This window comes from Lissotriton helveticus, chromosome 3_1, assembly GCF_964261635.1.
Source record: "Lissotriton helveticus chromosome 3_1, aLisHel1.1, whole genome shotgun sequence".
NCBI lineage: Eukaryota > Metazoa > Chordata > Amphibia > Caudata > Salamandridae > Lissotriton > Lissotriton helveticus.
In genome coordinates, this window is record NC_136061.1 from 1,988,983,008 (window position 1) to 1,989,005,646 (window position 22,639).

At 49.0% G+C, this 22,639-nt stretch overlaps 1 protein-coding gene across 5 annotated transcripts in view; it reads left to right on the forward strand.

Moving 5' to 3' along the window:
* Positions 1-22,639, forward strand: part of LOC144824062 (protein FAM169B-like) — a 373,480-nt gene that overhangs the window by 328,667 nt on the left and 22,174 nt on the right. For all 5 annotated transcript variants that reach the window (XM_078683137.1, XM_078683140.1, XM_078683135.1 and 2 more), the window contains one exon: positions 2,794-2,922. In XM_078683137.1, coding sequence (XP_078539263.1) covers positions 2,794-2,922 — 129 coding nt within the window. The remainder of the gene's footprint in view (positions 1-2,793; positions 2,923-22,639) is intronic.

Here is a 22,639-nt window from a genome sequence, read left to right on the forward strand (position 1 = left end):
TATCACTTTATTGTTCTCCAGTTTTCTCTGTGCGGAGAGTCTTTAGAGGCCCCTCAGTGCTTTTGGTTTGAAGTAGTCAAGGATTTTATCATAGGAATGAGCCCTAGAGCATAATGGGTCAAATGTCACTTCAAGTATTTTGTTCTATACTCTACTTAAAATTCCTCCTACAAAATATATTCCAAATCTGATAACAATCCTAAAAAAAAACGGTCATGCTGTTTCGATTTTTTTTCCTCTTTCCTTTGCCCATTTCTTATCGCCCCATCTTATGTAATAAACAAATTATAGCCAGAAAATGAGCAAATAATATATAACCCTAACCATTTGATTTGAAACAGGGCAAATTAGATTAAGGGCTATCCGCAGTCGATGAAAATCGGGTTAAATTATCAGCCCCTGCATAGGAATTTAAAAACCATTCAACTGAATTTAAATACCTACATTTGTCCTAAATTTGTCGATCAACGCATTGAACACGGAAGGCTGGAACACCCCGATTTCATATCCCTCTTTAAAGATTAAACAGAAAGACCGTAGACTTCTGTGGGGCAGTGACTTCGGCTAGCCCTGGTGTAATTCTTGTTGTCAATTGACTTGCCTAGCGCTCAATAATCCATTAAAGCGGCAGCTAAGCACCTTTCCGTAGTCCGGGATGTGACTTTTCACACAGACGAGGCGAGATTTGGAGACTTCGACATTTCTCTTGGAACCTGGAGTCAGTGTCAGAGATTAGCCTATGCTGTCTCCTTCCTGTTCCTGGAGAATGTATCATATGTGAAAAACAAATGGCAATCAGCAAATGAGTGAAAATAGCAGAAGGGCATTAAAGGGCATTAAAAAAAAAGAATATTAATGTTTACATATATGAGCGCCAACTAAAATGAGACTATAAACTTTCCGGCGGCAGAGTTACCATTATTTGCACGCAGATGTCGAAAGATGCACTTTGCGCCATTAACACACTTTTCAAATACGTAACAGTTCCTTAAAAAACAGGATTAACACGTGCCTCCGACACATCTATTTAATGAAGTGTGCAGCATAAATTAAAAAGGTCTAGATTTAATCACGGATATTTGCAGGTACAGTATTATTCATAAAAATGTACAGGAGAGGTGTTATGCATAGAAATTGAACCGTAAAAGGGTTATGCTACAAGTCCACTAACTAATAACAGTTCTTTGTAGGATGTGGGAGTACAGAACAGTGTTATTATTAGATTTTTACATCCGGGGGACTGCCGGTCGGGAGTAATGATCTATTAAAGAATCCTCATACTCTTAAGTCCAGTATCATACTTGGGTTCATGTATGTAGTGCCCTCCAGGATTTTTTTCTGCTGCATTTCAACCCTCTCACTGACTGATTGTTGGTAGATTCTTCATCTGTATCGTGCACGTTTTTTAGGCTGGTATAAATGAAATGCGTGATATAACTCACTGAGTAGAAGAGTAGAAGTTCTCTTCAGTTGTGAATGAAAATTATTCTTTAGCCATATCACCTTGAACCTGCACTCATAAAGCCTAGAAAGAACCCCTATTTGTTAGTGGAGTCTTTTTCCGGACAAGCCTTTTATCAGTGGCCTGAACGGGATTACAGATCCAGATAAGAATTTAGGGCCTCGTTATTATGGCAGTGCGACTGCTACCGACAGGACATTTGGGGTGGTCCCACCGTCAACAGCCCTTCGGTCCCACAGCCGCATTACAATGCTGGCAGTTTGACCCTATTCTGTCAGGGGACAGACCACCGCCTCCTACAGGATCTCAGATCCCTACGGGGCGTTGGTTGGAATCGTAGTCATGAATGGATGTGGTGCAGAGTCAGGCACCGCCTAATACATTACTTTTACTCTTTCAGACAGCCTGAACATGGCAGATACACCGCCATGTAGAGGCTATTGGAAACAGACTTTGGGGGCCTCAAACAAGGGCCCGTCTCTTGTGGGCCTCTGCAAGTGGCCCTGGGGACACATGTAGGTCCCCCACTCATATCCATGAACCATGTGCCATGCACCACGTGCAGGAAGTGCTCCTGTTCACAGAGGCTAATCCCGGGCCACAGCAAAAGCTGCAGTGAAAAAAAGCACTGGCGACGCATTGTGATTTGGCGGTCAGACCACCGTCTGCTTGTTGGGCAGTCTCCTGACCATCATGATAGGGGGCGGCAGTCTGACCCCCAGCTATAAAAATAAGGCCTTTTTGACTCTCACTCTTGACATATCTATCAGAAGCCAATTCCATGAAACTGGTGCTAGGGACAGGAATGCCTGATTACCCTGTGCAGGAGATGGGAGGGATATCGACAGTAAGCACTGGTAAAAGGAAGATCCAGACAGATAAAGGCAGTCAGTTCAGGACTTGGCCATCTCTGGAGACCCTTGGGAACAGCATAAATTGTTAAGGAGACCCTGGTGCTGCTTGTAACTAAGCGTAGGCACCTATCTTACTATGCTGTTGGAATAAGTGCATTGCCAAAACACAGCAGAGTGTAGAAATTAGCAGCTACACGCAGGATAATTGTAAGTTGTTTTCACAGGGTTAAGACCCCAGCTAAATGTCGACATCCAGTGGAAGAAAGCACAGCTCCTAACCTAAGTAGTGAAAGAGATTCACCTTGTGCCAAGGCTTCTAATATTCTTCACTCAGTGGTAAATTAGTCTTTATAATTCGGTTTTGGGACAGTCTGCCCCAAACCATTTGTAACTGATTTCCCTGTATTATACCCATTTCTTCTCAAGCTTGGATAAACAACACTATAAGGCCTATTTTTCTTATTGTTCCTTCTTCAGTTTGCCAGAAGTTTCTATGGTCTCATCCGGAAGAACAGGATAGATTGTGGGAGGTGGTAGCACCAGGAGACTGGAGTCAGCGAGAAAACATTTGGTTAAAGATCCAGCTGAGACAGAGGATGTCCGTCCGTGAGTACAGTCTTCTGTCAGTCATCATTTTGGATGCTTTTTTGGTTATGATATGTTATGTGTATTTGTAAAGCGCAACATCACCCACAAGAGTATTCCGATGCTGAGAAGGTGTGTGTGCCTATCCCTAACTATAGTAGGTTGCTAAATTGAATTGGCAGATCTTCAGCTTCTTGCGGAGTTCAAAGAGAGGTGGAGGCTCTGATGTGGAGTAAAAGGCTGTTCCATGCTTTAGGAGTCATGTAAAAGAATGCACATCCTCATGATCTGGTTCTGTGTGGGAAGTGTGTAAATAGGAGTCCTGCGAAGTGGAGATCTCTGGGTGGATGGTGATGCGATTGCTCAGGGGCCTAGTTGTGTAGTGCATTTAATGTATGTGTGAGGAGTTTAAAATCCATGCATTTGTGTATTTGGAGCAGGTTGAGTTCCTTGAGGTTTGGTTTGGTGTGGTGTGAGTTCTGTTTGGGAGGTTCAGGAGGAGCCTGCCTGCCGAGTTCTGAATGTTTTGTAGTCTTCTAGTTAGTTGCTAGGTGATCATAACTTAGAGAATATTCCCAGTGTCCAACTTTCTGGTTACTAGGGCATGAGTGGCAGGTTGTTTCGAAGCCTTTTGAAGATCTTCCTCTGGATCTCAGGGTGTGGAAGCAGAATGCAGTGATGGCATTGACTTGTGCAGTCATGTGCCGTTTGCTGTTGATAATTATTCCAAGGTTCCTAGCGTGGGTGCGGGTCAGAGTTCAGCTGGCTACCAGTTGGAGTCCCATTGTGAAGTGTTCTTGTCAATTGTCACTACTTTTGTCTTGTCAGTGTTGTGCTTGAGATTGTTGGCTTTCGGTTCCTGGGTTTGGGGTCTTGTCCGAGATGGAGAGCATGAGTTGCATGTCGTCGACATAGTGGAGGATGTTGATGTGTGCATGTGTGACGCTGGCTTTAGTAAGGTATCAGACTGCCAGGCTTGACAGCCTTTTTGCCTTCTGTGCCACTTGTTTCCCCCCATTTTTTGTGACCTTTTCTGCCCTTTCTTGTGACCTTTCTGCCTCTGTGCCACTCGTTTCCCCCGTTTTTTTTGTGACCTTTCTGCCCTTTCTTGTGACCTCTGTGCCACTCGTTTCTCCCGTTTTTTGTGATCTTTCTGCCTCTGTGCCTCTCGTTTCCCCCCATTTTTTGTGACCTTTCTGCCCTTTCTTGTGACCTCTGTGCCACTCGTTTCCCCCCGTTTTTTGTGACCTTTCTGCCCTTTCTTGTGACCTTTTTGCCTCTGTGCCACTCGTTTCCCTCCGTTTTTTGTGACCTTTCTGGTGACCTTTGTGCCCTCTGTGCCACTCATTTCCCCCCGTTTTTTGTGGCCTTTTCTGCCTTTTCTTGTGACCTTTCAGCCTCTGTGCCACTCGTTTTCCCCTTTTTTTGTGACCTTTTCTGCTCTTTCTTGGAACCTTTCAGCCTCTGTGTCACTTGTTTCCCCCTGTTTTTTGTGACCTTTCTGCCCTTTCTTGGGACCTTTCAGCCTCTGTGCCAATCGTTTCCCCCCGTTTTTGTGACCTTTCTTGGGAGCTTTTTGCCTTCTGTGCCACTCGTTTCCCCCCGCTTTTTGTGACCTTTTTGCCCTTTCTTGGGACCTTTTTCCCTTCTGTGCCACTCGTTTCCCCCCGCTTTTTGTGACCTTTTGCCCTTTTTGTGACCTTTCTGCCTTCTGTGCCACTCGTTTCCCCCTCAATTGTTGTGCCCTTGGCCTTCTGTTTCCTTTGTCGCCTCTCGCCGCTGCGTCCCCGCCCTCCTGACTGTCCAATCGCTGCCCCTACCTCCCACCTCCCAGCTGCTCCTCCCTCCCACCTCCCCATATAGGCCGGCCGCTGCGCGGTGAGGAGAGCGACCCTTGACCCTTCCAGGTAGGTCGCTCCCCCTCCGCACAGCACCGCCTGTGTGTCGCTGTCCCAGCTGCCGCTGCTGAGGAAATTCGAGGCCCTCCTCCACCCGCAGGCTACCACCTGCGCCTCATCCCTGGTGGCCAGTGGTAGGCTGTAGGTTTGCTCATCCTCCATTGTATTGCCTGTATTGTCTTTCATTGCTCCCGTTGCAGTGACTGCATTTTCATTGTTGTGTCTGTGACTGCTGTTGTCGGTCTCCCCTGCTGCCTATACGTGGTCTGTGCCCATTCTCTCCCTCTGTTCTCCTCGCTGCCCCCGTGTCGCTCTGCCCAGTTTCCCTTCTGCTCCCCTCGCTGCACCCGTGTCGCTCTGCCCGGTTTTTCCTTCTGCTCCCCTCGCGGCCCCCGTGTCTCTCTGCCCGTTTTTGCCTTCTATTGCTTAGCTGCCCCTGCATTTCTGTGACCTTTCTGCCCTTTCTTGTGACCTTTTTGCCTTCTGTGCCACTCCTGTATTCTTGTGACCTTTTGCCCGTTTGTGACCTTTCTGCCCTCTGTGCCACTCGTTTCCCCCTCAATTGTTGTGCCCTTTTGCCTTCTGTTTCCTTCGTCGGCCCTCCCCGCGCACGCCGCTGCGTCCCCCGCGGCTCCGCCCCCTGACTGCCCATTCGCTGCCCCCGCCTCCCAGCTGCTCCTCACTCCCACCTCCCCATACATGCCGGCCGCTGTGCGGTTGCGCCGCTGGCGCGCGGCGCACCCGTCTGTGCCCGTCTGCACCTGGACCGCGCCCAGCGCCAGAACCCCTGGCCCCCGCACCCGCCACGATGACCGCCGCCACTACGACGCCAGCACTCTGCACACTCTAAACTCCGGACAGACCCACAACTGCTTCAAGGCCGCCCCGAAACGCACGCATGGTCCTTTCACCTGGCCGAACTGCAGCTACACCAGCCACAGAGCCGACAAACCACCCGCCAAGAAAGACCTCAACCACCTCCGATGCATACTACTGAACACCCGCTCCGCACGCAAACACGCCGTCAAGCTCTGGGACCTGCTCAACACAACCTCCCCGGATGTCGCCTTCCTGACAGAGACCTGGTTGAACAACTCCTCCGCACCCGACATCGCCATAGCCATCCCAGACGGCTACAAGATCACCTGCAGAGACCGCACCAACGGAGTCGGAGGAGGAATCGCCATCGTCCACAAGAACAGCATCAGGGTCTCGACAAGCACCGACGACGCGCTCAGCACCGCCGAACACATGCATTTCCAGATCCACACTGACCCCAACTCCACCCTCAGAGGCACCCTCGTCCACCGACCCCCCCGGACCCTGCCCCCAGTTCAGCGACTCCATCGCCGACTTCATCAGCACACACGCCCTGACCTCCACCGACTACATCCTCCTCGGAGACCTGAACTTTCACCTTGAGAACAACAACGACAGCAACTCCACCACCCTGATCGACAACCTCGACGACCTTGGACTGAGGCAACTCGTCACAACGCCCACCCATTCCGCCGGACACGCGCTCGACCCCGTCTTGTCCTGAAGCCCGCACGTCTCCGTCAGCTACACCACCGAACTCCTCTGAACCGACCACCGCTGCATCCACTTCACCTTCCAGAAACCCACCACACACCACCGCACACAACAGATCCCAAGCCGCCGCTGCAGCAAAATCACCGAAAGCCAACTACAAGCAAACCTCGCTCTCAGCCCACCCATGAACCCTCCAACACCGACATCGCTGCCCACAACCTCAGACGCTGGATCGAAGACTGCGCCAACACCCTCGCCCCGCTGAACAAATCCCCCCCACAGAGACACCAGCAAGAGGGCCAGCTGGTTCACCCCAGAACTCCTAGATTCCAAGCAAGCCTTCTCGAAACTAGAGAAGAAATGGCACAGTGAACAAACTCCGGACAGCCACGCAGCACACAAGGACGCTGTTCGCAACCACCACCACCTCATCAGGGCTGCCAAGAAGACCTCCTTCAAAGACCGCCTCGAAAACAACGCACACGACAGCAAGGAGCTCTTCAACATCGTGAAGGAACTCTCCAACCCCAGCTCCAACACCAACGACATCCCGCCGTCGCATGCCAAGTGCGACTCCCTCGCCACCTTCTTCCACCGGAAGATACCAGACATCCACGACAGCTTCAACACCCAGACAGCCCCAACAGACAGCAACACAACAGACTGTGCGCACACCATCGACCACGTCCCCTTGCTAGCCTGGACTAGCGTGAGCGTCGATGACACCATCAAGACCATGAGCACAATCCACTCCGGCTCTCCATCAGACCCATTCCCGCACCACGTCTTCAACAAAGCAAGCAGCTCCATCGCACCCCACCTACGCAGCGTCATCAATCTCACCCTTGAGACCTCGACCTTCCCAGAGAGCTGGAAACACGCCGAGATCAACGCCCTACTCAAAAAACCCAAGGCAGACCCAAGAGACCACAAGAACTTCCCACCCATCTCTCTGCTCCCCTTCCCGGCCAAGGTCATCGAGAAAATCGTTAACAGACAGCTAACCCGATACCTCGAAGAGAACAGAATCCTGGACCCTTCCCAGTCAGGGTTCCGCAGCAACCACAGCACCGAGACCGCTCTCAACGCCGCCACAGACGACATCAGGACCCTGCTAGACAATGGGGAGTCTGCAGCCCTTATCCTTCTAGACCTCTCTGCTGCCTTCGACACCGTCTGCAGGGATCCGAGACAAGGCTCTGGAATGGACCACCTCCTTCCTCTCCAGCAGAACCCAGAGCGTTCGCCTCCCCCTGTTCCGTTCCGAAGCCTCCGAGATCATCTGCGGCGTACCCCAAGGATCCTCCCTCAGCCCGACACTGTTCAACATTTACATGGCCCCGCTCGCACACGTCGCCCGACAGCACAACCTCAACATAATCTCCTACGCCAACGACATTCAACTGACCCTCTCCCTCACCAAGGACCCCATCACCGCCAAAGCCAACCTCCATGAAAGAATAAAGGCCGTCCCAGACTGGATGAAGATCAGCCGTCTGAAGCTGAACTCTGACAAGACAGAGGTCCTCATCCTCGGCTCCAACCCGTCAGCCTGGGATGACTCCTGGTGGCCAATGACATTGGGGGCAGCCCGACCCCCACCGTCCACGCACGCAACCTGCGAATCATCCTCGACTCAACGCTTTCAATGACCAAGCAAGTCAACGCCATCTCCTCCTCCTGCTTCAACACCCTCCGCATGCTCCGCAAGATCTACAGATGGATCCCGATAGATACAAGAAAGACAGTCACCCAGGCCCTCGTCAGCAGCAGACCGCCTACGGAAACACCCTCTACGCGGGAGCCCCGACCAAGCTCATCAATCGACTACAATGCATCCAAAACGCCTCGGCGCGACTGATTTTCAATGGACCACGACACGGCCACATCACCCCCCACCTGAGAAACCTGCACTGGCTCCCCGTCGACAAGAGGATATCCTTCAAGGTCCTCATCCACGCACACAAGGCACTCCACAAGACCGGCTCAGCCTACCTCAACAGATGGCTCTCCTTCTACACCCCCAACCGCCAGCTACGCTCCACCGAACTCTCACTCGCCACCGTCCCGCGAATCTGAAGAACAACCACCGGCGGGAGATCCTTCTCCCACCTCGCCGCCAAGACATGAAACACCCGCGCACTGAGCCTACGACAGACCCAAGACCTGCTGACCTTCAGGAGGATACTAAAGACCTGTCTGTTTGATCAGTAGCGCCCCCCGCGCCTTGAGACCCTCATGGGTATGTGGTGCGCTTAACAAATGACTGATTGATTGATTGATTGTGTTCTATCCGTTAAGAAGGAGCAGATCTGGAGGAGTGTGGGTCCATGGATGCCAATCTCTTGCAGGCGCCTGATGAGAATGGGGTGCGAGACCCTGTCAAATGCTGCAGGGAGGTCCAAGCAAATGAGGGGGCCATGCCTCCTCTGTCAATGATCATGCAGATGTTGTATTGTAATTGCATTTATATAGCGCTTACTACCCCTGACGAGACGTCAATGCGCTTTTTCGGCAGGTAGCACGCTACTCCGGGACCCTTAGAGGATTAGTGTTGAATTAGTATAGTGAAACATGCAAGTACATTTTAAGTGGTGGATAGGTTAGTCAGTTATTTGGATTTGGAACGATAGCAGAAGGATAGAGGAGGAAAAAAAGGTTTGTATTTATATAGCACTTGTTAACCCTGAAGGGGTGTTGAAACATGCTATTCAGGAAGCCCATAAAGGATTAGTGGTGAATTAATATGGTGAAATATGAAAGTAATTTCAGTGGTGGATATTAGTCAGTTATTTGGAGTGCGAAGGATAGCAGAGGGATAAAAGGGGAAGAAAGATTTGCATTCATATAGCACTAGTTACCACCCGTGATGGATGTTGAAGCGCTTTTCTGGCGAGTAGCACGCCATCCCGGAACCCCCCCCCCCGTGCGGTGCGAAGAGCAACGCGGTGCTGCGGGGAGGACAGCGCCTGCCCCAGCCGATAACCGGCCTCCGGGAGCGTGTGTGCAACCGGCCGGTACGGCTGGTGCACGCACGAGTATCCTGGCATAGTGGAGGAGAGGAGCCGGCACAAAGGGAGGTAAGGGGGTCCCCCAAGGAGAGTAGAAATGGTGCTCTGGTGGCAAGTGGGGGGGGGCCCACCCCCTCTTTCCCCACAGACTGGGTGCAGTAGGAAGATCCCGCTACGGTCACTGAGACCGCGCCCCTCCCCCCTCACACACTGACCGCTGGCCAGTCAAGGAGGCTGAGCGGCACAAAGGACTCATTGCCGGCCACACATACTGGTCCTCAACAGGGCCCCGGACTTTTTGGACCTTGCTCCACGCTGGGGGCCTTCATCGTCGAGTGGGTGGCTCAAAGAGGGCCCCCACCCCCTGGTTTGTCACTAGAGACACTGTACAGTCCTAGGTAGCCCCCGTGGGTAGCCCCGAGCGCCGGGACACTGCGCCGCACAGGAGGGGCCATGCATGACCAGCTGGCACGGCCTGGAATGACGCCCCCTGGGCGGACCCCAAAACTGTTTTTAGCTACTGCGGAGCCCGAGCAACTTTGGCCGATGCCCAGTGAAGCTGTCCTACACAGCTATAGAGGAGTCTGGCCCCTTGACCGTCACCTACCCAGCCGGTCATCTGTCATTTTTTTTCCTTGTCTCCCCGTTTGTGTCTCCTTCCCTCGCCCTCCACCTCCCTCTGTGATTCTTTGATTCATACTGATATTACTATGTAACCCGTAACTCGCTGATTCAATTGATGTAGATAACAAAACTGTTTTTACCTACCACGGAGCCTGAGCAACCTAGGCCGATGTTGGTGGAGCTGTCCTATGCAGCTATAGAGGAGTCTGGCCCCTTGGCAGTCACCTACCCAGCCGGTCAACTGACATTGTTTTTTCCTCGACTCCCCATTTGTGTCTCCTTCTCCTTCCCTTCGATGGAACAATGACGACGCCCCTTGGGTGGATACTAAAACTGTTTGTACCCTCCGCGGAGACCGAACAACCTTGGCCGATGCCCGGTGGAGCTGTCCTATGCAGCTATAGAGGAGTCTGGCCCCTTGGCCGTCACCTACCCAGCCGGTCATCTGACATTGTTTTTCCTTGTCTCCCTGTTCGTGTCTCCTTCCCTCCCCCTCCTCCTCCCCCTGTGATACTTTGATTCAAATTGATGTAACTATGTAACATGTAACGCGCTGATTCAACTGATATAACTATGTATCCTGTAACTCGCTGATCCTCATGTAAAGCTCTCTGATACCTCCGGGTCTAGCCAGCGCTATATAAAACTTTGAAAAACTAAGTAGTGGATATATTATTCAGTTATTTGGTTAGGGAAGGGTAGGTGGCCGGATAGTGAAGAGAAAGAGGTTTGTATTTATATAGCGCTTGCTATCCCTGTTGGGGTTTTGAAGCTCAAGTAGCACGCTACTCTGGAACCCATCAGGATTAGTGATGAATTAGTATGGTGAAACATGAAAGTAATATTAGTGATGGATATGTTAGTCAGTTATTTAGATTGAGAAGGGTTGGGGAGGGGTAGAAAAGAGGGAAGTGTTTAGAAAGGTTTGTTTTGGGGGATCGGTATAGTAAAAGAGGTGTAAGATGATGCAAGGAGGGGTAAAGTAGGAGAGAGTCTACAAAGGGTTATTTTGGGTATCATAGTAGTGGTATGGGGATAAATGAGAGAGTGGATGTAGAGGATATATTGAGCGAAGTATGTATAGGCTGAGAAATAAGGAAGTGCATTGGAAATGCTAAATTAGAAGAAAGTGATAAATATATACAGCCAGATGCATCAACAGATGGAATTGCGATTCCTAAATAGCGATTTTTAAGGAATCGCTATTTAGGAATCGCAAAAGCCTATGCATGTAGGAATCGCTATAAAATTAGCGATTCCTACACTTTCCTTAATTACGACTCGCAAATTGCGAGTCGCAATTAAGGAATGCTGGACCATTCATTCCTATGGGCCTTCAGGCCCATAGGAATGAATTGGAGATTGCATGAGCAATGTGCGAGTACTAGTAGGTACTCGCAAATTGCTCATGCAATTTCAAGGGTGCAAGGGTGTCAAAATGACACCCTATTGCACCCCTGAAATTGATCTGTGCACATATGTTGCGCACACATATCCCCTCAGGGCATGTGTGTGCGCAACATTAAACTTTGAAAAATGCACAAAAGTGCATTTTTAAACGTTTTGCAAACGTTTTGCAAATTACCATGAAGTTGAACTTCACGGTAATTTGCTACTCCTATTAGCGAAATCGCTAATTTTTTTACTTTGATGCATTGCATTTAAGGAATCTCAATTTAGAGATTCCTTAAATTGCGATTTTTGCATTTGGGATGATGCATCCCAAATGCAAAAATACCGGTCGCAAAGGGGCAGATTCTGAGAATCTGCCCGCTTGCGACCGGTTTTTAGGTTGATACATCTGGCTGATAGATGCATAAGTACATTGAAAGTATATAGATGCATAATGGAGGTATGTATATTGGACAGCATTTCTGGCCCTGGCCCTGGCCAGTCACGAACAGGCTCAAACAGGCAACTGCCCTTGTCCTCTCCACCCTTAACAGGCTCGAACAGGCAACTGCCCTTGTCCTCCCCGATCTTAACAGGCTCAAACAGGCAACTGCCCTTGTCCTCTCCGCCCTTAGCTTTGACGCCCGGGCTGTGACTCCCTACCCCTGACCTTTTATAGCCCTAGTAATCAGGTGACCCATTCAGCCAATGGGAACCCTAGCCCTAACACTGTCCAATCACAACACTAGCCCTAAAAATCTAGAACCAATAGGAGACCAGGACTTTACAGCCAATCTTAGCCCTAGTCCAAGCACCCAATCAGTTCAAGAACCCTAATCTCTACGTACAATAGAGGCCCTAGCCCTACCAGTAGTCGCACCCCAAGTCCAAGCAACTTGCTGTTTCCGTACTGTGGTTGAGTCTGTATCTAGGCAGCATGATGTGCAGCTGGTGGTTGCTGAGGTGGTAAATGAGACATCAGGTATGGCAGGAGGGGAGATGGGTCTGCAGTTGGACACCATGACTGGGCCAGTGGATGATTCCTTGAGCAGGTGCATAACGGGGGCATGGTTCCAGGTGTCCAGAAATGTGGCTGAGTCTATGGCGGTGGTGATCGCTGATCGGTAGGATTTAATTGGTGAAGGCGTGGCTGGGTAAGGGTCAGATGGAAACTCCGATTGGATGGCCTTAATTGTAGCAGTGATTTCAAATGTGGTGATGCCGGGCCACAGGGCCAGGGTTTGTTCTTTGGCCATGATGGGAAGTTCAGTTGTGACGTTGACCGGGTCCGGTTGAGGGTCGAAGTTGCTGTACATTGATGTGATTTTGTTATATAAAATTCTGAGCATTTATTGCAAAGGTCTTGTGAGGGCATAATGTTGGTAGAGGCAGGAAGTGCGGTGTAATGTAGATCGACTTCTGCACCTGGACCTTTGCAATCTGCACCTTCATGCTTGGAGATTGAGCAGTGACCGCTGAACACCTTTGTCCGTCCTCTGGAGATGATTGATGTCATCTTTGCAGGCAGGCGTCCCTTGATTAAACTGTATATACATTTTTTTGGGACAAATATATAACTTGGTGCAGCACTCGCCAGAAAGACCCCCTCCTGGTAAAGTTACCTAACATTTTGTTATTTGTTGTGGCCTTTGCCTGCCAAGGGTTTACTCTGGGCACTGTTAAAGCTGATCTTTTGGCTTTTCTGCAATTGTTGAATCAGCCTTCGTTGTCAAAAGTCTCCAGTTGGTTTACCTTTTTTAAAAGGGTTACAGCATCCTTTTCCTCCTTCCCCTTTATCATGCCACAGTGGGACCTCAATTTGGTCCTTATGCTCCTGATGTATACTCCCTCTGAGCTGCTTCACAGTTGCCTCTTGTGCTTCTCACCCTCACTGACTGTGTTCCTTGTCGCTGTTAGATCAGAAGGTGAGTGGGCTTCAAGCTTTCTGTGTCAGTCTTCCGTACATCACCTGTTGCCCAGGCAAACCAGGTCTGTGGGCATAAGCATCCTTCTTTCCATAAGTTGTGACACCATTTCATGTTTGTCAGACCATCACCCTGCCAGCATTCTATGCCTGTCTCTCACTTCTAAGGAGGAGAGACTCCATTGCTTGGTCTCCAAGAGAATGCGGAGCTTTTACACAGGTGTACCAAAAAACACCTAGTGGACGATCAGCTCGTTGTGGGATTTGCTGGAGAGAAAAGAGGAAAGGCTGTTCAGAAGAGAACCATTTCCACTGGCTCATGCTCTGTATTTTAATCTGCTACACATTGTTTAAACAGCAACCTCTGGAAGAACTGCAGGCTCATTCTACCAGTGCCAAAGCTGATACCACTGCATTAGCGCGAGTGCCTGTCTTAAACATGTGTCTGGTGTCTACATGGGTGGGTGTCCCTCCATACATTCACAAAGCACTATTGTCTGGACAGTCAGATTCACTGAGAAGAAAACCTTTCCCACTTGCTCCTACAGGACCTTCTGGTTTGAGTCTATTCACAGACCCACCTCAAATTCAATGCTTCGTTGGTATCTATTCAAAAGGTGAGAAATCTTTACCTAGAAGTCTCTGTCAGAAGAACAAGTTACTAACCTTTGGTAACACGCTTTCTGGTTGAGACTCTGGCTGCAGATTCCTCACTGACTCTCCCTTCCTCCCAGTTTTGTGGTTGGTGTCTATCCTTTAATAAGATCCCAAGTCTAGGAATCTGCACACTGGCCCCACCAATTTGCTTTTGAGACACTTTGTCTAGAGGGGTGGACAGTTTCGAAAGCAGGAGTGATGCCTATATTGCAGGAGTGGTGCCTATAAAGGCACACATGTCATTTCCAGAGGTGAGGAATCTGTGGCTAGACAGTGTCTCTATCAGAAACAGCATTACCAAAGGTAAGCAACATGTTGTTTTAGTGATAGCCCACCTGTCTCTTAGCTATAAGCCCACTTTATTATAGTGAATCATCATTAGTGGAGTGGTGTGGCTCACTGGTTAGAGGCGGCAGACCCGGGAGCAGAGTACGGCCCGGAACCAGGGTTCAATTCCCGAGGCGGCAGGATCTTGGACCAGGGTCAATGGACTTGATAATTCTCACCTCGGTGCCTACTCTAACTAGGGATCACACTCGGCAACTCTGGGCATTAGCTTGCCTCATCTCCACAACGGCCCCCCACATACGCCGGGGATGCCTGGTTTCACCTTGGAGGTACCAAGAAGGGACCATCTCACAGGGAAAGCCAGGACGGGTTCCCCAGCGGTCTACAGTGCAGAGATACTCCTTCGGGAGTCGATTCTAGCGCTTTAGAAACCCACAATCAATCAATCAATCAATCAGCTGGTGCATTAGACCATTTAAACTCAGGGGTAGGATCTTCACAATAACCTTGGGGGCCATGATCTTCACAACCACCTTGACATCTGCTTTCAGAAGAAAGGGGGGTCAGTTGGAGCCGCAATCCTCCAAACCCTTCCCCATCTTCAGCAGGGTTGACATCCAAGCTTCCTCCATTGAGTGTTTCACTGCACCCGCTCAGGCAAAATGACTAAATACACCTTAGTATCAGTATCCTCACCAGACCTGGCCAGAGTGATTAATAGAAAGAGTGGGGAAACCCATCCACACTTGAGCCTTTCCCAGTTTTAAGTACTTATTGGCTTGAATAACTTCGTTGGGAGGGACTGTGCTGTTTAGGAGGTCCCATTAGTCTTCTGTTAAGGAATCCAGTCTCGTGCCATTGATTTATTCAGCCACTTCATTTGGTGTTACCATATAAATAACATGAAACCATTGGTAGTATTACTGAAAGGGGTTCAGTTTGTCTTATCCTTCTGTTAGGCTTGATTGGGCTTGGTTCTTTCAAGGTTCGATGCCAGCACCCTCCCTCATTTGTTTTCACCTTCCTAGTATTCTTGACTAGTTCTACCTGGATATACTCAGCCTATTAGGTTCCATTGGCCTCAACTGTTCCCTTGCAGACACAACCTTGTGCCACATTTTCAGTGATGATGTTACTTTGTGCTGTAGTCCAGTTCTTTAGGCTCTTGCTGCTGGGCACCCTGTGATTCTTTTTAGCCTAGCTGTCTCCACAATGCACATGCACCTCGACACCGCCTTATGGGAGTCCTGAACTATGTATATGTTGCATTGCCCTCTATCATTAAAGAGGGGATATTGTTTGATTTGGGATAAGATCCCTTGTTTAACCACTAGGCTATTGAGGGTGGCATCATTAAGATGGCATACAAGGTCCTGCAACTGTTTTGCCACAACCCCATGCCTGCCCTCTCTGCAAGTTGCACGTGACCGGTGCATGGTCTGACTCTGATATTATCCCATGTCCTGCCCCTAGATGGAGTTGAATGAAACGTGATTCACTAGGATCACATTAATCATGGTTTACATCTTATGGACCGCCGAAAAGTCTGACTAATCTTTTTCCCTAGGGTGAAGAGACCCCTTGGTATCGGCATCTATTTCCCCTGTCAGAGATACCTACTATACCTGAGGTCTATATCACGATTTTATCTTTGAGACGATCTGGCACTAGATTCCAGTCACTTCCCATAAAAGAAAGCTCCAATGCCAAACTGAGTGACTTCTGCACCATTTGTCAGATGTGACTCTCTTGTTCCAGATTTGGGAAATAAGCTGCCACCAGGCATTTCAATCGTCGCTTCCCATTGAGCAAAAGTGAAAGGGCATCTCAATTAGAAAAGAAGAATGTGGCGAGAATATAGAATGTGGCGTGCAGAGTATACTAATCCCTTTGTCTTTGTTTTGGATGATGAAAAATATTGCAGCTAAAGCAAGCATGATTTAAGACGCCATGGCATCTCATACTAGTGAATGGGGCTCCTGTTAAAACCAAATATACTTTTATTGGAATTGTTAAGACCTACACATTAAAAGATACAAATAAGTATTTTAGTCACCCTATAATTCCCTTTTTATATCCAGCTAGGCCATTTTCTACAAAGTAATGAAAGGTAGTGCCCAAGATTCTCCCATTCAATTGGGAACTCATCTGTCCAGGGTGATGATTCGTCCTTCCTTTCCTAAACAAATATCTGAAACGCCCCAAAAATGCAATCATCCCTCCCCAGATCCCGCACACACACCCTTCATCCAACTACTACACAGAATACTTCCATTTCTTATCTGAAGGGAGAATTAAAATGGACTCCCTTCCTGGATAACTCTTGGGTTTTGGTGCATCCTATCTCACTGTCATGCTTCCTTGGTATGCCAGGCCAATTGGAAATTCTGTAGTTAAAGGTGTGCAAACTTCCCATCGGAGCACGTTGTATGTCTACTACCCATCAGAGCTGGTTTTATTTTGTTTAACTTCTTCCTCCATCTTTCTTTAGGCTTTGCAGACCCCAAACCAACAGAGCCCGCCCAGGCTCCTCTTCCACCTCGTGACTTTGATCTACAGATTTAACATCCTCCACACCTCTTCAGCATCTTCTACTGTTCTGTCCACCTCTATATTTTCTCTGCCATTTACCTTGCGATGGTGTACAATGGCTCTCCTAAAAATAAGTCAGAACAGAAAAAAGAGCAACAACAGGTAAGAATAGTATTATTGTGATCAGGGTCCACGTCCTTCTCAGGATCCACGTCCCTCTCAGGATTCCCCTCCCAAGTACAAAACTAACCCATAGCACTAGGACCCAGGTCAAAGCAGCCTCAATGGGTATAAAGACAGCTGCTTCTCAGCTAAGCAGAGGCTGCTGTATGATCATTACAGCAGACCATTCTAACTATAGTTCAGCAATCTGAATGACAGTGCCCTGAGTGGCACCAATGCTTTGTAATTTTTTGATCTAGAAAAGGGATGACATGCAACTTGACTCTGGGCATTTGGCTATCTAGCCATAGGTAAAGAGTCCTGTAAACCTACTGACTGCCCTGTGGGATGTTTACTTCAAATTTTAAACTTGAATCTCCAGAGATTTAGTCAACGTTTGAAGGCCAACCACATCTGCTTTAGTTGGACAACCTCACTGGTCACCTGTGCTGTTTTGACCTCCATCCCAGTCACTCTTGTTTAGTAACTTTAGGCAAGTCTGTTCTCACAAGGTTTAGCTCTAGAGTCACAGTAACAACACACGCCTCCAATGTCAGTATGGAGTCCTTATTTTCTTACATAACATTGTGATTGGTCAGAATGGCTCGCTAGAGCATCTGTCTATTTTGTTAATCTCTGCAGGCTTGTTTATCATGGACCTTGATGTACAGAGCAACCAAACTCAATGGAGCATCTCACCTAACAGCCCCCAAGTGACAAGTATTGTATGAGAGATCAATGACACCGATTACAGTCTGTCATCAAGGGCGAAAGTTGCCCATTGTGCTCCTCGGAAAGGCAATCAGTATTTCAATCTAGCAGCATTTGTATAGCTCGGCTAATTACCCGTGAGGGTATCAAGGCACTGAGTAACACAGCTCAGTTGAAAAGCCAGGTCTCTTCCTGAAAACCTCCAGTGAGGGTGTAGTCCGGAGATGGAGAGGAAGGATGTTCCAGGACTTGGTGGTGAGGTGGGAGAAGGGACGGCCTTCGCTGTGGCTTCGGCGGATGTACGGAGTCGGTGCAAGGGTATCGGAGTGAAGGTCTCTGGGCGGTTGGTGGATATTCAGGCGGCGGTTGATGTATGCTGGTCCTAGGTCGTGGAGGGCTTTGTAGGCATGTGTCAATATCTTTAATTGACATCTTTTCTGGACGAGGAGCAAATGTAGGTTCCTGGGATGTGAGGTGATGTGGGTCCGATTAGGGCAGACTGAGGATAAGGATGAGTCTGGCTGCTGACTTCTTTATCATCTGTAATCTCTTAATGACTTTGGTGGTGGTTCCTGCGTACAGTGTATTGCTGTAGCCCAGCTGGCTGGTGACTAGGGCTTGAGGGATGGTTTTGCTCGTACTGATGGGGAGCCATTTGAAGATTGTTTGGAGCATGTGGAGGGTGTGGAAGCAGGCGGAGAAGACTGCTTTGAATTGTCTCTTCATGGTGACCTTGCTTTCCAAGGTGATGCCTAGGTCTGTCGGTGTGGAAGTGGGTGTGAGTTTAGTGGACCACCAGGTGTCATTTGAAGGGTGGATGTTGTTGCCAACGATCAACACTTTGGTCTTGTCAGTGTTGAGCTTCAAAAAACACACCAGGGAAATTAGGGTCAAAGGGATATTTTAACGACCAGCCACAGTTCCAATCCCCAATTTACACAATAACACTAACCAACTGAACTGGGGGTCTAATAGATATCAAGCCACCAAGTGCCTTAGATTGCCACAAACAGAGACAGAAAAGTAAAGTAAAGAAAGCAGGAATGATAAAGGAACTATACATCACTGAGCAGAGCTTGGATTCCCATCAATTATCAGAGTGAAAAATCTTATCATCTGGTTATCCAGCAATATGGATGGTGTGTCTCCTGATCACGGAGACAGACTTCCAGCATAAGGATTCGCTCAATGGAATCTGCAGAAGGACCCCAGAGAGAAGCAAGCCAGACTGTGCAGTGTTTTCAGTCTGTGATCACATGGAAATCAGAAAGCAGTGCAAACCAAAACAAAAGTGTGTGATGTTAAAATAGAGCCATGAGGACAAAGTACTGGATTTATTAGAGTTATCACCTCACCCTCTAATCTAAAAACAGAACAGTGCAAAGAGCAGTATTAACAAATAACTGTTAGATTAATACGGCCAACATGTTTCAGCCTACACGGAAAGAGTGCCTTAGGTTTTCGTCAGGACCTCTGTTCTTAACAATTGCTACTGCTTAAATCACTCAAGTGAAGAAAAGTGGAAAATAGAAAATAACATATAGGTTGGAATAGATACAACCTACTGCACCATATCCTCCGCTTCAAGTGATGCAGATGGCATCCGTCTTGATCGGGGACTGTACCTCACCTCACCTGGACCTAGCTCTGGATAAAGAAGCCCCGCTCTGTCCGTCATTACCTCCGACAAGTACTGAGGCACTCCCCCTTGACTCTGTACACATCGGAGGTAACGACGGACAGAGCGGGCCTCTTTATCCTGAGCTAGGTCCAGGTGAGGTGAGGTACAGTCCCCGATCAAGACGGATGCCATCTGCATCGCTTGAAGCGGAGGATATGGTGCAGTAGGTTGTATCTATTCCAAACCTATATGTTATTTTCTATTTTCTACTTGTCTTCACTTTTAGTTTGAGCGTGATTTAAGCAGTAGCAATTGTTAAGAACAGAGGTCCGGACGAAAGCCTAAGGCACTCTTACTCTGTAGGCTGAAACATGTTGGCCGTATTAATCTAGCAGTTATTTGTTAATACTGCTCTTTGCACTGTTCTGTTTTTAGATTAGAGGGTGAGGTGATAACTCTAATAAATCCTGTACTTTCTCCTCATGACTCTATTTTAACATCACACACTTTTGTTTTGGTTTGCACTGCTTTCTGATTTCCATGTGATCACAGACTGAAAACACTGCACAGTCTGTCTCGCTTCTCTCTGGGGTCCTTCTGCAGATTCCATTAAGGGAATCCTTATGCTGGAAGTCTGTCTCCATGATCAGGAGGCATACCATCCAAATTGCTGGATAACCAGATGATCAGATTGATCACTCTGATAATTGATGGGAATCCAAGCTCCGCTCAATGATTTCTGGTTCCTTTATCATTCCTGCTTTCTTTACTTTACTTTTCTGATTCTGTTTGTGGCAATCTAAGGCACTTGGTGGCTTGATATCTATTAGACCGCCAGTTCAGTTGGTTAGTGTTGAGCTTCAGACAGTTGGTCTTCATCCAGTCGGTGACATTCTTCATGCAGATGTAGAAGTTGGTCAAGGCATTATAACCCAGTCAGGAACCACAAGTGAGGACCATCCACTTGAGTGACTGCTTCAGCTCTCATTAGAAATCCATTCTGCCAACCCTGCGCTTCTCAGGAAAAAGTGCCCCTTACCTCTGCCAGATCTTTGTAGTGGTGAGGTTTGCTGAGAGCGAGAGGATGAGTTGGGTGTCGTCGGCATAGGAAATAATGTTGAGGTCGTGGGTTCTGGTGATGTCGGTTAGAGGTGTCATGTAGGTGTTAAAGAGGGTGGGGCTGAGGGCGGAACCTTGAGGGATGCCGCAGATGATGCACTTGAGTTCTGAGGTGAAGGGAGGTAAGCGGATTCTCTGAGTTTGTCCCATGAGAAATGATGCTATCCATCTGAGGGCATCTTCCTGGATCCCGATGTGGTGCAGGTCAAGGATCAATGCTGCCGATTCTCCTCTGTTGAGGAGGGTGCGGATGTCGTCCGTGGCGGTGATTATGGCGGTCTCAGTGCTGTGGTTGGCGTGGACACCGAATTGCGAGGCATAGAGCAGGTTGTTTTTCCCAGGTATTCGGTGAGCTGCTAGTTGATGGCCTTCTCAAGGGCTTTGGTGGGGAAAGGGAGCAGTGAAAGGAGCGTTAGTTCTGGATTTCTCTGGGTTAGGCAGAGCGTTTCTTGAGGAGAAGTCTGACTTCTGTTTGTTTCCATGCATCGGGAAAAGTGGCTATGGGAATGGATGCAGTGAGGAAGTGGTGAGTTGATGGCTGATATCCTTGCTTCCAAGGTTGAAGAGTTGGTGGGGGTAGGGGTCCGTGGCTGTTCCCTAGTGGATGGAGTTCATGATGTCTGTGGTGTTCTGCGTGGTGAGCTGTTACCAAGTGGTGAGTGGCTGATCGTGTGAGGCTTCCGTTGAAGCGAGGAGGGCGTGGAGGTCAGGGGGTTGGGGCACAAAGTTCTTGTAGATGGCAGCTATCCTGTTGTAGAAGTGGTCTGCTAGGCTGTCGCCGAGTTCTTGTGAGGGAGGGATTGTGTTCTCGGTGGTATTTGTTCAGGGCTGACTTAAAAGTGACTCGGTCTGTGGTGTCTCTGCTGGTGCGCTATCTTCTTTCCAATTGTTTGCTGCTGTGTTTAGTAGTCCTCAGTTCTGATGTGTACCAGCTGGCTTGTTTGGTGACTCTGCAGGTTTTGGCTTGTTTGATGGGGACAACTATGTCAGAGGCATTAGTGATCTAGGTGGTGAAGTTCTGGACTGCTTCCGCCAGGTTGGTTGCGGGGCTGGGCTGGGTGTGGTGTTGGGGGTCTCTCTATTAGGTCTGTGTCACTTTATTCCATCTGTAGAAGGGGGCGTTGGAGGGGCTGGTGGCGGTGCATGGTAAGCCTGTTGCTGGCTGTAAAAACCAGGTCCAGTGTGTGTCATGCTCTGTGCGTGGGATCAGTGACCAGCTGGGTTAGCCCAATGTTGCCCATGCATTACAGGAGGTTGGAGGAGTTTGAGTCTGTGGGGCCGTCCAGGTGGAAGATAAGGTCTCCGAGGAAAGTGTAGATCTTGGACTTGATGGCTAGTGGGGCGATTAAGTCCGTGATGGCATTGCAGAAACCGGTTCATGGTCCTGGGCCTCTGTATGCGAGGGTGCTTCTGATGGTTGTTCTATCATTGGTGTTGACTTGGAAATTGAGGTGTTCCATAATCCGAGTGGTGCTGTCCTTTGTGGTGGTGCAGCAGATTGTTTCTTTATGGATGATGGCGACGCCTCCTCCTTGTTTGTTGGTGCGCTCTCGGTGTGTCATCTTGTAGCCACTTGGCATGGCGATGGCGAGAGAGGAGGAGGAGTTAAGCCAAGTTTCTGTGATGAAAACCGCATTGGGTCGACGGTGGAGACGGTGTCCCAGACTTCGATGGCATGTTTACTGAGAGATTGGACATTGCGCAGGAGGAATCGAAGTGGTTCCGGGGGAGTTGCGGTTGGCGAAGGTGGAGTGGCGTGGGTTTCAGTGAATGTGGAAGATCCTGAGTTGCAGGTGAAGAGACAGCAGTGGCTGGTGACAGCTCTGCCGTTGAGTGAGGAGGAGTAAGGCAGCAGTTGTTGCAGTGGCTGCGGTCCAGGGCTCGCAGTTCGTGGTGCAGTACATGTTGGTGGTCGGTTGCCCAGGGTTCTTTCGCTCTACCTCCATTAAGTAGTCCTTGGAGGAGGATGGGGCGCTGGGTGGCACGAGGGCTAATGGGTCGTAATTAGTAAGTGGCTCCTGGGCAGGAATAGCAGATGGCCCCTGGCAGTAACTAACAGGAAATATATCTGAGTGGCAGAACTGGAAGCACTGCAAAGTACTAGCTACAATAAATCTGGGCAATGGAGAGACGAAGACAAAGTCAGGAGACTTAATGCGTCGAAGCTGGTCTGGAACTTGCGTAATGAGGTCATGCTGTGGCCTCCATTAAGTAGGTCCTGGAAGGGGTGCGGGGTGTTAGGTGGCGGGAAGCGGGAACTTGGGAA